The sequence below is a fragment of the Rutilus rutilus genome (genome assembly GCF_951802725.1).
Source record: "Rutilus rutilus genome assembly, chromosome: 5".
In the NCBI taxonomy this organism is placed as follows: Eukaryota; Metazoa; Chordata; class Actinopteri; order Cypriniformes; family Leuciscidae; genus Rutilus; species Rutilus rutilus.
In genome coordinates, this window is record NC_140213.1 from 48,389,199 (window position 1) to 48,401,794 (window position 12,596).

The 12,596-nt window shown below is 41.3% G+C and overlaps 1 protein-coding gene across 1 annotated transcript; it reads left to right on the forward strand.

The window, feature by feature from the left end:
• Nucleotides 1-7,547: 7,547 nt before the first annotated feature.
• Nucleotides 7,548-12,297, forward strand: LOC311291156 (interferon-induced very large GTPase 1-like; the record flags this gene model as incomplete). The annotated part of the gene is made up of 1 exon (XM_084410029.1): nucleotides 7,548-12,297. Exon 1 carries the CDS (start codon nucleotides 7,552-7,554, stop codon nucleotides 12,295-12,297), a length of 4,746 nt encoding a protein of 1,581 aa, XP_084266155.1. The 5' UTR covers nucleotides 7,548-7,551.
• Between the last annotated feature and the right edge of the window lie 299 nt (nucleotides 12,298-12,596).

Here is a 12,596-nt window from a genome sequence, read left to right on the forward strand (position 1 = left end):
TATTCAGAGAGTAGCCTATTTCTTTTGGTTTTGAATATTTTCGTTTGCAAGTAGACATTTCAAGCTTTCTATAATAGATAGCCTATATTTCTCAAATCTGTGAGGCACAAGCTGAGTTTCGGCGCCCTCCAGTTCACGTGCAATGCAAGTGATCGTGTTGGCGCCTTATTACATTGTCTGCTATATATTTTCTTCTTATCTATTAAATACAGGCAATTGGTTGATAAAACATTGATCAAAATTAAGATACAATTTATACAAAACGAAAATCTTTTAAAAAGAGACTTTCTACAAAACAAGACTCAATGAAGTGGTCAAAATCATGTTTTACCCACTCCATGGCCCTCATTTATCATTCTTGCGTAGAAACGGGCGTATATGTTGGCGTAAGATTATGCTTACACTCCTCTCATCGCCTGATTTATGAAGCTGTGTGTACCTTTGAAATCCAGGTGTACGCAATACCTGCCCTTGATAAATGCTGCGGCTGAAAACGATCGTCATTAAAATAACACGCCCCTATATATTCAAGTCTCCACTCCCCCCACGCCCTCATTTTACGCCATGGACACACGGAAGACGGCAAAGAAGAGAAACTTCTTTGAGAAAGAAAGAGAAACCAGGGAAGTGGAAAGAAACAAAATTGATTTCTAGATTTTTATTATTAATGACGCTTATTGTTATTTAGAAGAAGAATGTCTTTATTATTATTATTTGTATTATTATATTATTTAAAAGAAGAAGAATGTAATTTTTATTATTTTGTCAGTCTGAATTATTTTTTGGTCATTGAAAGCCTTTCATTACTGAACCCAGTCCGTGCACACCTGCTGGGCCTAACCCTGGCCTAACCATCGTTTTAAAGAATAGTACAACGGCGAGCGCGTCGAGTATAAACGCCTCGTCCGTTTGGGGAGGTGCGCGCGCTGCGGAGACTCGCGCTGCGGAGCCAGGCGAAAGTATTTAACAAGGCTTGAAACGTCAGGTAAAGCGCACAGGCTCGCAACTGAAGGAATACATATGCCTACAAATCAAATGCTTTGGTAAAGTCAAACAAATTAAACATTTAAGTCCATGTTTCACAAAAATAAACACTGAAGTTTATAATTACTATGTTGTTGTTTTTTTACAGTGGGTCATAATATAGCATATCTTTTAGTTTGTCAGTGCGTTTTGTGGTGTTAGGAATTGTTTTTCTGCGCATTTCCACACTAACTCAAAACGTGCGTACACCACCTCCTGAGCTGGCGTAGGATTTGAGCGTGCCGTACGCCAACGTCCATATTGATAAATCTGAAAGTCACCGTGGTTTTGGGTGTACGCCAGGTGTACGCTGGAAATTTGGTGTAGGCTACGCACTTTTGATAAATGAGGGCCCATGTCTCCAGACATTGCGCATCTCATGATGTATAATATCTTTCTCATTCTGCATGCTCACTTTCATAATCAACATTGATTAAATTAAAAAACATAATGACGTCAAATATTTTCTAACCCAGCCCTCGGCCCCTGTTGCAACAGTCGTTGTTTAGGTAGGCTACCTTAAACGCGCACACAGTCTCAGAGTCATCGCTGCAATCAGGAAATGAAGAGAGCTGAGATCCACATCACCAAGCACATCTTCGTCTCTGCCACCCCAGGATGATAGCGCGGCCGTTGCTAGGAGGGCGCCAGCGCCTCTGCCTTTCAGCGCCTCTGCCTCGCGAGTGGATGATAGCTCTGAAGACGCCTAGCAATGGTATACCTTTAGTGGTAGACTAGTATACCTTTAGTTAAGTTATACCTATGAGTCTTCGTAGCGCGCTAAGAGACAGCGTTATCGGGAAACGCAGCTCAGGTATGATGCGTAATGGAGATTCCAAAGCGCTCTTCTTTGGTCAGAACCACGGAGAGCGATCGCGGATAGGTCCGTCCTATGCACCGAAACTTTTTACAATGCAACAAAATATTTAAAGAGCATCAAGCTATTAAAATCTATATTATCTATACGCACAGATAATATAACAGTATAGGCCTATTAGTCAGTAATTTTTATTAGGTTAAACAGTGATTCGATAAGGTTTTTAATTTAAGGCCCACCCACAATTGGTCTGGCCCATTCAAAACTGGAATCCTGGCGCTGTGCCTTTGCGCTTAAGTAAATAAAAAAAATAAAAAATAAAAATTGTCTGGCCAATCCGAGGCCCCTGCACACGTGGGGCCCCTAGGCTGCAGCCTAGGCAAGCCTGTGCATTAATCCGCACCAGCCCATGATTGTAAACTATAAATTTACTATCTAGTAATTACTGACTCTATTACTCCAACTCTGAGCGAACTCTCTGCTCCTCACCACAGGGTGTCTCGTGTGCTGCGCTAATCACTCCGCCCAAGTAACGTTAGCTGTGCTCCTACGCCTAGTGAGAATATAGTTCCCAGTATTTATACGATTAAAAATGGTCTCTGTCTCATATAGCCTTGTTATTTGTACACGCTGTGACTATACAGATAACAACATGTAAATAGGAAAATGTTTGCATTATTTTGTCACTTATTGGGATTAGTATGCTACCATTATCCATTTACATCCAGTCTTTGTGCTAAGCTAGGCTAGCGGTGGGTGCGTCAAATAACACTTACAGAACGCACAGAAATGAAAAGGGTATGTATGGACTTATCTAACTCTGGGGGATACTGTGGATAAGCTAAAGTCCCAAAAAGTCGGAGTGTTCCTTTAACTTTTGGGGTTTTTCAGTGTGAGGAATAATGCATTGTCGATCAGCGCCACCTTGCGTGAATTAGCCGAAGGAGATCTATCGTTTCGCGTTCGGTGTGAAAGCTCCATTCATCAGCGATTCGTCTTGTTTTATTGTGTCAAGTTTAGTGTGAAAGGGCTTTTAAAGGGATAGGTCACCCAAAAATTTAAATTAGCCCTTGATTTACTCACCCTCAAGCCATCCTAGGTGTATATGACATTCTTTTTTCAGATGATTACAATCAGAGTTATATTAAAAATCTCCTGGCTCTTCCAAGTTTTGTAATGTCAGTGAATGGCCGGTTTCAGTTTTGAAGTCCATAAAAGTGCATCTATCCATCATAAAAGTGCATCTATCCATCATAAAAGTACTCCACATGTCTCCAGGGGTTAATAGAGACCTTGTGAAGCGAAGCAATGCATTTGTGTAAGAAAAATATCCATATTTAAAACTTTATTGACTAAAATAACTAGCACTGACACAGAGCCAGTGCGCATCGCATTAAAATAACTAACACGACAGACAGCCATGCGCATCGATTTACGGCGAAAGACTAACCTGAACTTGACGCACAATGTAATGACGAACACGAATGCGCAGAGGATAGAGCAAAACAAAACATCAATCACAAATTAGAAGTGTAAATCGAGAACTTTTAGAGAGAAATGTCGGAGGAACTTGAGTTTGTTGCCCAGCCCTGTTTGTTTGAACCGCAAGAGGCGTCACAGCTTACGCTACTCCTACGACATAGCCTACATCGCCAAGTGTTACTCTTTTGCCGTGAGTCGACATGCGTATTTTTCTTACACAAATGTATCTCTTCACTTCAAGAGTTGAAGTTCTTTATCTCCGCTTCGCGTCGGACGGTTCACGCCTCCGCGTCGTCCATTAATTTCTGTTAATGGACACCTCGTCGGGCATTATCGCTTACTTAATGCACAGGTAGTTCCAGTCAGTTTGATTACAGTTCAAAATTAATCCGCTACATTGGTAACCATAGTAACACAGTTACACTCGCAAGCAGAGTGAGAGACACATATGAAAACGTTTATTTAGGTAGGCTAAATGGATGATTTTTGCATATCGTTTAATTTGTACTTCGCGTCGGGTGGTTCTTCGCCTCTACGTCGTGCATTAAAATCCTTTAATGCATGGCTAGCCGTGGATTATCCCTTACGTAAATGTACGTATGGTAGAATTACACTTTACGTAATAATACACACGTATTCTCATGAGATCACGTTGAACATTCTCAGTAAGTAAAGTGAAACTGTACTGTAAAAGGAAGCCTTTTTATTTCCATGGAATTACTGGGATCTTACCCTATAATCTGTAATAGCTACAGTTATAGCTACAGATTATAGGGTAAGATCCCAGTAATTCCATGGAAATAAAAAGGCTTCCTTTTACAGTACAGTTTCACTTTACTTACTGAGTAAATTGTCATGTTTTCCTTGGTAACGTTGCAGGACATACGAGTTAAAAAATTGTGACTAAATGGAAAAGGGAATGATCAGGTTATATGGTACAATTCCGGTAATACAATGGAAATAAACAAGGCTTAATTTTACAGTACAGTTACACTTTACTTACTGAGTAAATTGTAAAAACATCTGCAAGAACATACCCAGTATTTAAGATGTGCCATGACATTAGGGAAAACTGTTCCTGCGGGGTAGTTACCAGGTAAGTGTAAGATTTGATAAACCCTGTATGAATGGATGTAGCAATGAACAACAACTATGTAAGACAAGGTCATTTATTGGAAACTACCTCTTAATTTCAAGATAGTAATAAATAAACATGGACTGTTACCAACATAACCCTAGGATAACTACAAACCTAACTTGAATTGATGGGTAATACTGGAGGTGTTTCTAAAAATAGTCTGCCTATATTCTGAGGAAGTACACAATTAAATCTGAGTTATTACCAGCCTAAACGGGTAACAAGTACACAGTACTTTGTTGAGTTGATATTTAACAGTGGTGTTTTTTTTCCCTGGTAGTTTCTCTGTAATTGCATACTAATCACCTCAAGTAATTACACACTAAAATACTATAATTTACCATATGCTTACCAGGTATATACTTAGTAATTAGTTTGTAGTTTCTCTGCATTTACATACTTGGTAATTACTAATAACCAACTATAACTTACCATATATTTACCAGGTAAATACCTAGTAATTAGTTTGTAGTTTCTCTGCATTTACATACTTGTTACCTGTGGTAATTACCAATAACCAACTATAACTTACCATATATTTACCAGGTAAATACCTAGTAATTAGGGGACTGTAAAAGGAAGGGTTACCTAAGAGGGGTATTTTGGGGGGTCCCCGACAAATATATTTTAATATTAAACATGATTGTAAAAATGATAGGTCTTTACTGACGTTTTATATTTATAACAGTAATTTATTTATTTCCTAGCGCGAGGCAGCAATCAGGGCAGCTATTAGCCGAGTGAGTTCCTATACAGCATCACAGATAGTTGTTGTGCTGCTCCCGCAGACACGTACTGTAGCTGAACGCGGCAAACCGAAACCTCACAAAGAGAGAAATCCTGAATGAAAATCCTGTAAGTGCTTCGATTATGTTTATATCTCCATAATTGCTTATAGTAAAATATTAGGAGTTCGAGTTCCTATATCAAAAGTTGCATTAACTAGATACCCAGTGTAATGATTAGAAGAGTACGTTTGTCAACGTTTCTTGCTAACTGTATGTGTATGAAGCCAAATGATCTGCCAGCTAACAGCAGACCTAGCAGCTAGACTAGTTATTCAAAGCTGGCTTAACAACCTACTTGTCCAGTCAGTGATTACAAAAGATAACCAGGACTTAATTCAAGTCTGTGAGTTGATTAAAGTGAATGTTATTTGAGCATGAATGAGTATGTACATGAGAGCTTGGTAAGCTATCTAGGAAGCTAATATTATTTTTCTTAATTTAGAATCCTGCATCATGGCGAGAAAAAGAGGAAGAAGAAAAAGAAAGATCACCAACGTTTTTCAAGGGTAAATTGTGCTTACAGTATGTCATAACATGGCTGTTGTTGGGGGAAATTGTAGATATATTGGTCAACACTTATTATTCACAGATGTCTTCATTAAAATTAATTTAATATAGCCAAATGTTTTACCATAATAATAGTAATTAAAACAATATTTAAAAAGGCCAGCTTACAGCAGCTCAGCCCAGCCCAGCCAAATACAGCCCAGCTTAGGGCAGTGCAGCCAAGCACAGACCAGCCAAAGCACAGCCCAGCCAAAGCATGGCCCAGCCAAGCACAGACCAGCTCAGCAGAGTACAGCCAAAGCACAGCCCAGCCAAGCACAGCCCAGCTCAGCACAGTACAGCCAAAGCACAGCCCAGCCAAGCACAGCCCAGCTCAGCACAGTACAGCCAAAGCACAGCCCAGCCAAGCACAGACCAGCCAAGCACAGACCAGCCAAAGCACAGCCCAGCCAAAGCACAGCCAAGCACAGCCCAGCTCAGCGCAGCCCAGCCAAAGCACAGCCAAGCACAGCCCAGCTCAGCGCAGTGCAGCCAAAGCACAGCCCAGCCAAAGCACAGCCCAGCCAAAGCACAGCCAAGCACAGCCCAGCTCAGCGCAGTGCAGCCAAAGCACAGCCCAGCCAAAGCACAGCCCAGCCAAAGCACAGCCAAGCACAGCCCAGCTCAGCGCAGTGCAGCCAAAGCACAGACCAGCCAAAGCACAGCCCAGCCAAAGCACAGCCAAGCACAGCCCAGCTCAGCGCAGTGCAGCCAAAGCACAGCCCAGCCAAAGCACAGCCAAGCACAGCCCAGCTCAGCGCAGTGCAGCCAAAGCACAGCCCAGCCAAAGCACAGCCCAGCCAAAGCACAGCCAAGCACAGCCCAGCTCAGCGCAGTGCAGCCAAAGCACAGACCAGCCAAAGCACAGCCAAGCACAGCCCAGCTCAGCACAGTGCAGTCAAAGCACAGCCCAGCCAAAGCACAGCCCAGCCAAAGCACAGCCAAGCACAGCCCAGCTCAGCGCAGTGCAGCCAAAGCACAGCCCAGCCAAAGCACAGCCAAGCACAGCCCAGCTCAGCGCAGTGCAGCCAAAGCACAGCCCAGCCAAAGCACAGCCAAGCACAGCCCAGCTCAGCGCAGTGCAGCCAAAGCACAGACCAGCCAAAGCACAGCCCAGCCAAAGCACAGCCAAGCACAGCCCAGCTCAGCGCAGTGCAGCCAAAGCACAGCCCAGCCAAAGCACAGCCAAGCACAGCCCAGCTCAGCGCAGTGCAGCCAAAGCACAGCCCAGCCAAAGCACAGCCCAGCCAAAGCACAGACCAGCCAAAGCACAGACCAGCCAAAGCACAGCACAGCCAAAGCACAATTCTTCAGAATTTTTAATAATTTAATAATAAAGTTTTAGGGGACCCCCCAAGAGTCCTAAGTCATTTCGAACCCTGCACATAACCACTCTGTGGGAGGCAGAATTATTGCTGGTTGGGTAGGGGATCAAATACTCAATCAAATGCTAATCATTTTATAACCTTTATATAATGTGTTTTTCTCTGGATTTTCTTGTTGATATTTCGTCTCTATCAGTTAAAATAAACCAACCTTAAAAACTGTAGACCCTATCTTTCTTTGTAAGTGGGCAAACTTACAAAATCATCAGGGGATCAAATCATTATTTTCTCCACTGTATATTTGTTCCGTATAAAAGTTATTTCTAAAAAATAAAAAAAAAAATTTGCTTAATCAACAGGGGAAACAAGGACTGTGGACAATCAGGAGTCAGTCCTGATCAACACCATCATTACAACAGGAAAATACTGAAAATGACGGAAAACATGACGGAAAATCTGTTTCACAAACTTCATCTTGAAGTCGGGCGTCTCAATAACCTGAGGCCAGCAGATGTTCTTCAGATAACTACACATTCTTTACAGTCCAATGAGTCTTGTGCTGAGGAAGAGCTGGTTCAGACTTTCCTTCAAAAACTATTGATGATGAACTACAGAGCAAGATACATCAAAATTAAAGAGACGAGTAAACAGGATCAAACAAAACAGGGAGACTCCTTGAAAACCAGCAGTAATTTTTTTGAAAAAATGTCTTTGTCAAACAAAGGAACGAATCGATCTGATCAAATTCACCCGATAGATGTTCAGATGGCTGTGTTTCTTTGTGCTGATGATTTCCTGAAGCAGCTGATGGTCACTAAACTGTCCCAGTGTCAGTACGCTCTGCCTCTGCTTGTTCCTAATCCATTCACACAGCAGATTGAGTTTCCTCTCTGGACATTCAGACAAATCAACAAGAGCTGGAAGACGAGAAACCCAGAGGATGAAACCATCAGTCAAACCCAGCTGATCTACAAGGCACAAACTCCAATGGTGTCTTTCTTCAGGTTTGACTCTGTGTCTTCATCCAAGTCTGAGCTGATGAACAGTCTGATCAATGAGAAGCACAACACGTTCTTCCACAGGAACTGCCCAGGCAGCAGCAGATCCAGAGTCCTGATGGATGGAGTGGTGGAGATCGCCTGGTTCTGCCCCTCTGGGAAAAACACAGATAAATTCAATGACTATGTTGCGTTCTGTAATCTACACGGTGATGCAGGAGACCATGAGAAACAGCGGCTGATCCTCACTGAAATGTCCTCAGTCAATGTTGTTCTTCTAGCACAACCTGACAGGAATTCCAGAAGTGCAGAAATAATAGAAAATCTGTACACAAACACGAAGCCACTCATTTGTATATTCACTGAGGATGAATCTACTATGATTGAGACAGACAAAGGAAAATACAAGATTGGTATGAAAGATAGAAATCAATCAGAAGTATCTGAAGATCTCAGTAGAGCTATAAATGATTGTCTCTCAGAATCATCTTCCACTTTCAGACTTGAAGATTTGTCCAAATACTCAGACATCAGTGTAGATGAGAAGGATAATGAAGACTGCAGCAGAGGGAAAAAAGCAGCACAGTCGATGATTAGTTTGCTGGTGAAGAAAGATCTGATAGGAATCAAAGAATCAATTCTGCCTCATCAGGGAAAACTGTGGCATCAGTGGAGTCAGAAGAACAAAGAATTACACCGACCTCGAGGAGATGAAATAGAAACGGAAATCAGTAGAAAACAAACAGACCTGAAGATAATCCGTAAACAGCAGCATGAATCCAACATCAGTGAGTTTATGAAGATCTTCATTAGACAAATGAACTCACATAATAAACATGAGAAGATGTTTTTCATTAAGTGGCTCGGAAACCTCCTGGATGAACATACATCAGCTGATCTTTCTGTTATACATCACAAATATGATGAAAAGTGGTCAACAGTCTTACAACTGAAAGAGAAACATGATCAATCTAAACAACTCATAGATGAACAAACAGAACTTGAGAGAATATCTGAGGATCTTCAGGCTGCAGGCTTTGGTTTGGAGCACATCATGAGGGAGATCGGTCAGATCTATGAATCATGTTCATCTGTGAAGGAGGAGAAGAAAGGCCTGCAGTCTGACTTCTCTTCTCTCCCGAGTCTTGCAGCAGAGATGATGATCTCTGGATTTCCACTGGAGCTGATGGATGGAGATGCTGTTCATGTTCCTCTGATCTGGATCTCTGCTGTTCTAGATGAACTCGTAAAGAAACTGGGAGACCAGAGATTCTTTGTGCTGTCAATTTTAGGGATTCAGAGCTCTGGGAAATCCACCATGCTGAACGCCATGTTTGGACTCCAGTTTGCCGTCAGTGCCGGCAGGTGCACCAGAGGAGCGTTCATGCAGCTGGTCAAAGTCTCAGACGAGATGAAAACACAAATGAAATCTGACTATATTCTGGTTGTTGATACTGAGGGTCTTCGTGCTCTAGAACTGGCTGGAAAATCAACAACACATCATGACAATGAATTGGCCACATTTGTTGTAGGTCTTGGACATGTGACCTTGATCAACATCTTCGGAGAAAACCCCACAGAGATGCAGGACGTTCTTCAGATTGTTGTTCAGGCCTTCATGAGGATGAAGAAGGTCAGACTGAATCCCAGATGTGTGTTTGTGCATCAGAACGTCTCAGACGTCACAGCTGGAGAGAAAAACATGGAGGGAAGAAGACGACTGCAGGAGAAACTGGATGAGATGACTAAACTCGCTGCTAAAGATGAAGTCTATGATGCAGATCGTTTCAGTGATATTATTAGATTTGATGTCCAGAAGGATGTGAAGTATTTTGCTCAGCTCTGGGAGGGAAGCCCACCCATGGCACCACCAAACCCGAACTACTGTGAGAATATTCAAGACCTCAAGAAGACTATTATATCTCATGCCTCAGAATCAGATGGAATAAAGCCGAAAGACTTAAAATATCGTATTAAAGATCTCTGGGAGGCTTTATTGAATGAAGGATTTGTCTTCAGCTTCAGAAATTCTCTGGAGATTTCAGCCTACAGGAAACTGGAGACTGAATACAGCAAGTGGTCCTGGAGTCTTCGCAGCGCCATGATGGAAACTGAGAATAAACTGCACAACCAAATAGAAAATAAAGCAATTCATGAGGTTGAGGAAACTGATCTTCAAAGAGAACTGAAGAAGACAAGTGAAGTAGTGAAAAAATCAATGACAGAATTCTTTGAGAAAGACACAGATAAAGATACTCTGATTCAGTGGAAAACATCATTTGAGCTCAAAATCAAGGATGTTCAGGTAAACATTGTGAGAGAAACAAAGAGGAAATTAAATGAGGTTCTTCAGCAGCGAGACCTGAAGAAAAAGATTGATGATGAGAGGAAACAGCATGAAGACACTCTCTATAAAAAGAGTGAAGAACTTGCCTTAAAATTCAGAAACAAAGGTAACAATGAAGAAACACTGAAGAAAGAGTTTGATTTGTTTTGGGAACAGTGGATGAAGAAGATCAGCACAGACAATCCAGCAATCAAAGACATTGATATAATGAGAGATGTGAGAGAGATCCTCAGTAATGTGTATGAAAGTGCTGCTGTAGACCACTGGAGTGAGAGCAGTGAGTACAACAACATTTTCACTGTGCCAAGTTACTCAGATTATGCCATTTACAAAACGTCCAAAGAAGGAAAGATTAAAGAGGCTGTAAAGAATGTTTACAAAGCAGTTAAAGAAACACTTGGATATACTGAAACTCTGTCTCCAGAAGATGAAGCCCAAATAAGATCATTAATCGCAGATGTTGCTCAGAAGACAAACGAAATGATTAAGTCATTTAACATTTCAAAGACGGGCTACAACAACAGCTACATTCAACAAGTTGCAGATTGCATCAGGGCTAGAATATCAGCACATGAGGAAGGAGTAAAATATGTGATCAAGAATGAATTCTTCATGGATTTGTCTTACTCCATCTTTAAGAAAGAAAAAGAGATGATCACTGAACAACAGAGACTGTTCAGGGAAGCCAATGATCCTGTTCTCTATTTTCAGAAGAAGAGAGAAGAGTACTATAGTATTTTCCAGAAATACTGCAGTGGATCTACTTCAGCTGCAATTTTTGGTGAGATCATCTGTCAGAAACTTAAAGAGCCCATTGAGCAGAGCGTCTACAAGAAGACTGCCAAAGATCTGACAGATGAAATTAAATCAAACTCTGCAGCACTGAATGGAAACAGATCAAAGCTGGAGAAACATATCCTGAAGGAACTGGCAAAAGAGGAGGATTTTGACAAATACATGAAATACATTCATTATCCCAGAGATTACTTCAAGAGCTTCATCAGAGATGAAGTCAGTCGTTACATCAATGATAATTTCACAGTCAGTGTTTTACCCAAGATGAAGGAGAACATTAAACTCCTGCAGGAGAAAATAATAAAAGCAGCACGTGAATCTACTGAATATGTTCAAGCGAAGAAAGGAGATGTTGGTTTGTGGAAGAAGAATTTCACACAGAAGCTCTCAGCTGAGCTGATCTTCTCTGAACAAGACCTCAGTGGAGTGACACAACGTGATGTTGAGGATTTCAACATCCTAAAAGATGTGATAACACAGGAACTTCCTGCTATAATGTCTGACATCAGCAGAAGATTCAACACAAATACATTTCCTGTAAAGCTGGACCACAGTTTCAGACCAGATGAGATTCTGATTAATGACTTCTGTAAGTGCTGTTGGGTTCAGTGTCCGTTCTGTAAAGCCATCTGCACCAACACCATAGAAAACCATGCTGATAAACCAAACAACATTGATCACAGTGTTCCTTTCCACAGAATGAATGGAATAGCAGGGTGGTATTTCAGGAATACAACAAACTTGTGTCCTTGGATCTGCACATCATCTGTAGCAAGCAACGATCGAGAATTTTACCCTGGTGCCTCAAATTCCTCAGTCCCATATAGACGATACAGAACAGCAGGAGGAGAATATGCAAAGTGGAGCATCACCCCTGATACCTCTGAGCTGCCCTACTGGACGTGGTTTGTGTGCAGATTCCAGAAAGACCTGGAAAAATACTTCAAGAAAACATTTGAGGGGTATGGTAAGATACCAGCTGGATGGAGAACATGCACAAAAGAGGAGGCTATTGAGAGTGTGGTTAAATACTTCTAAATGTATTAATAAAAGAAGTTTAAAGGTCTTTGATTTGCAGACTGAAAAAAAAAAAATAGTTTATGTTCATCCCCACAGTGAATATGTGATCAATTCATTATACTTTACAGTAGTTTATTTAAAACAAAAGTGATGGTTAATATGAGGTACATTTGTTATTTGCAAACTAGTCTTCACTGGTAGTGGTAAACCTGTAACAAACCTTTATTTAACTGACTGTTTGAAAGACTCTTCTGTGGCAAACCAAGTGGCATCACTGAAGACTTTCAGATGCAAAGATAATTTACATGTAAAAAAAT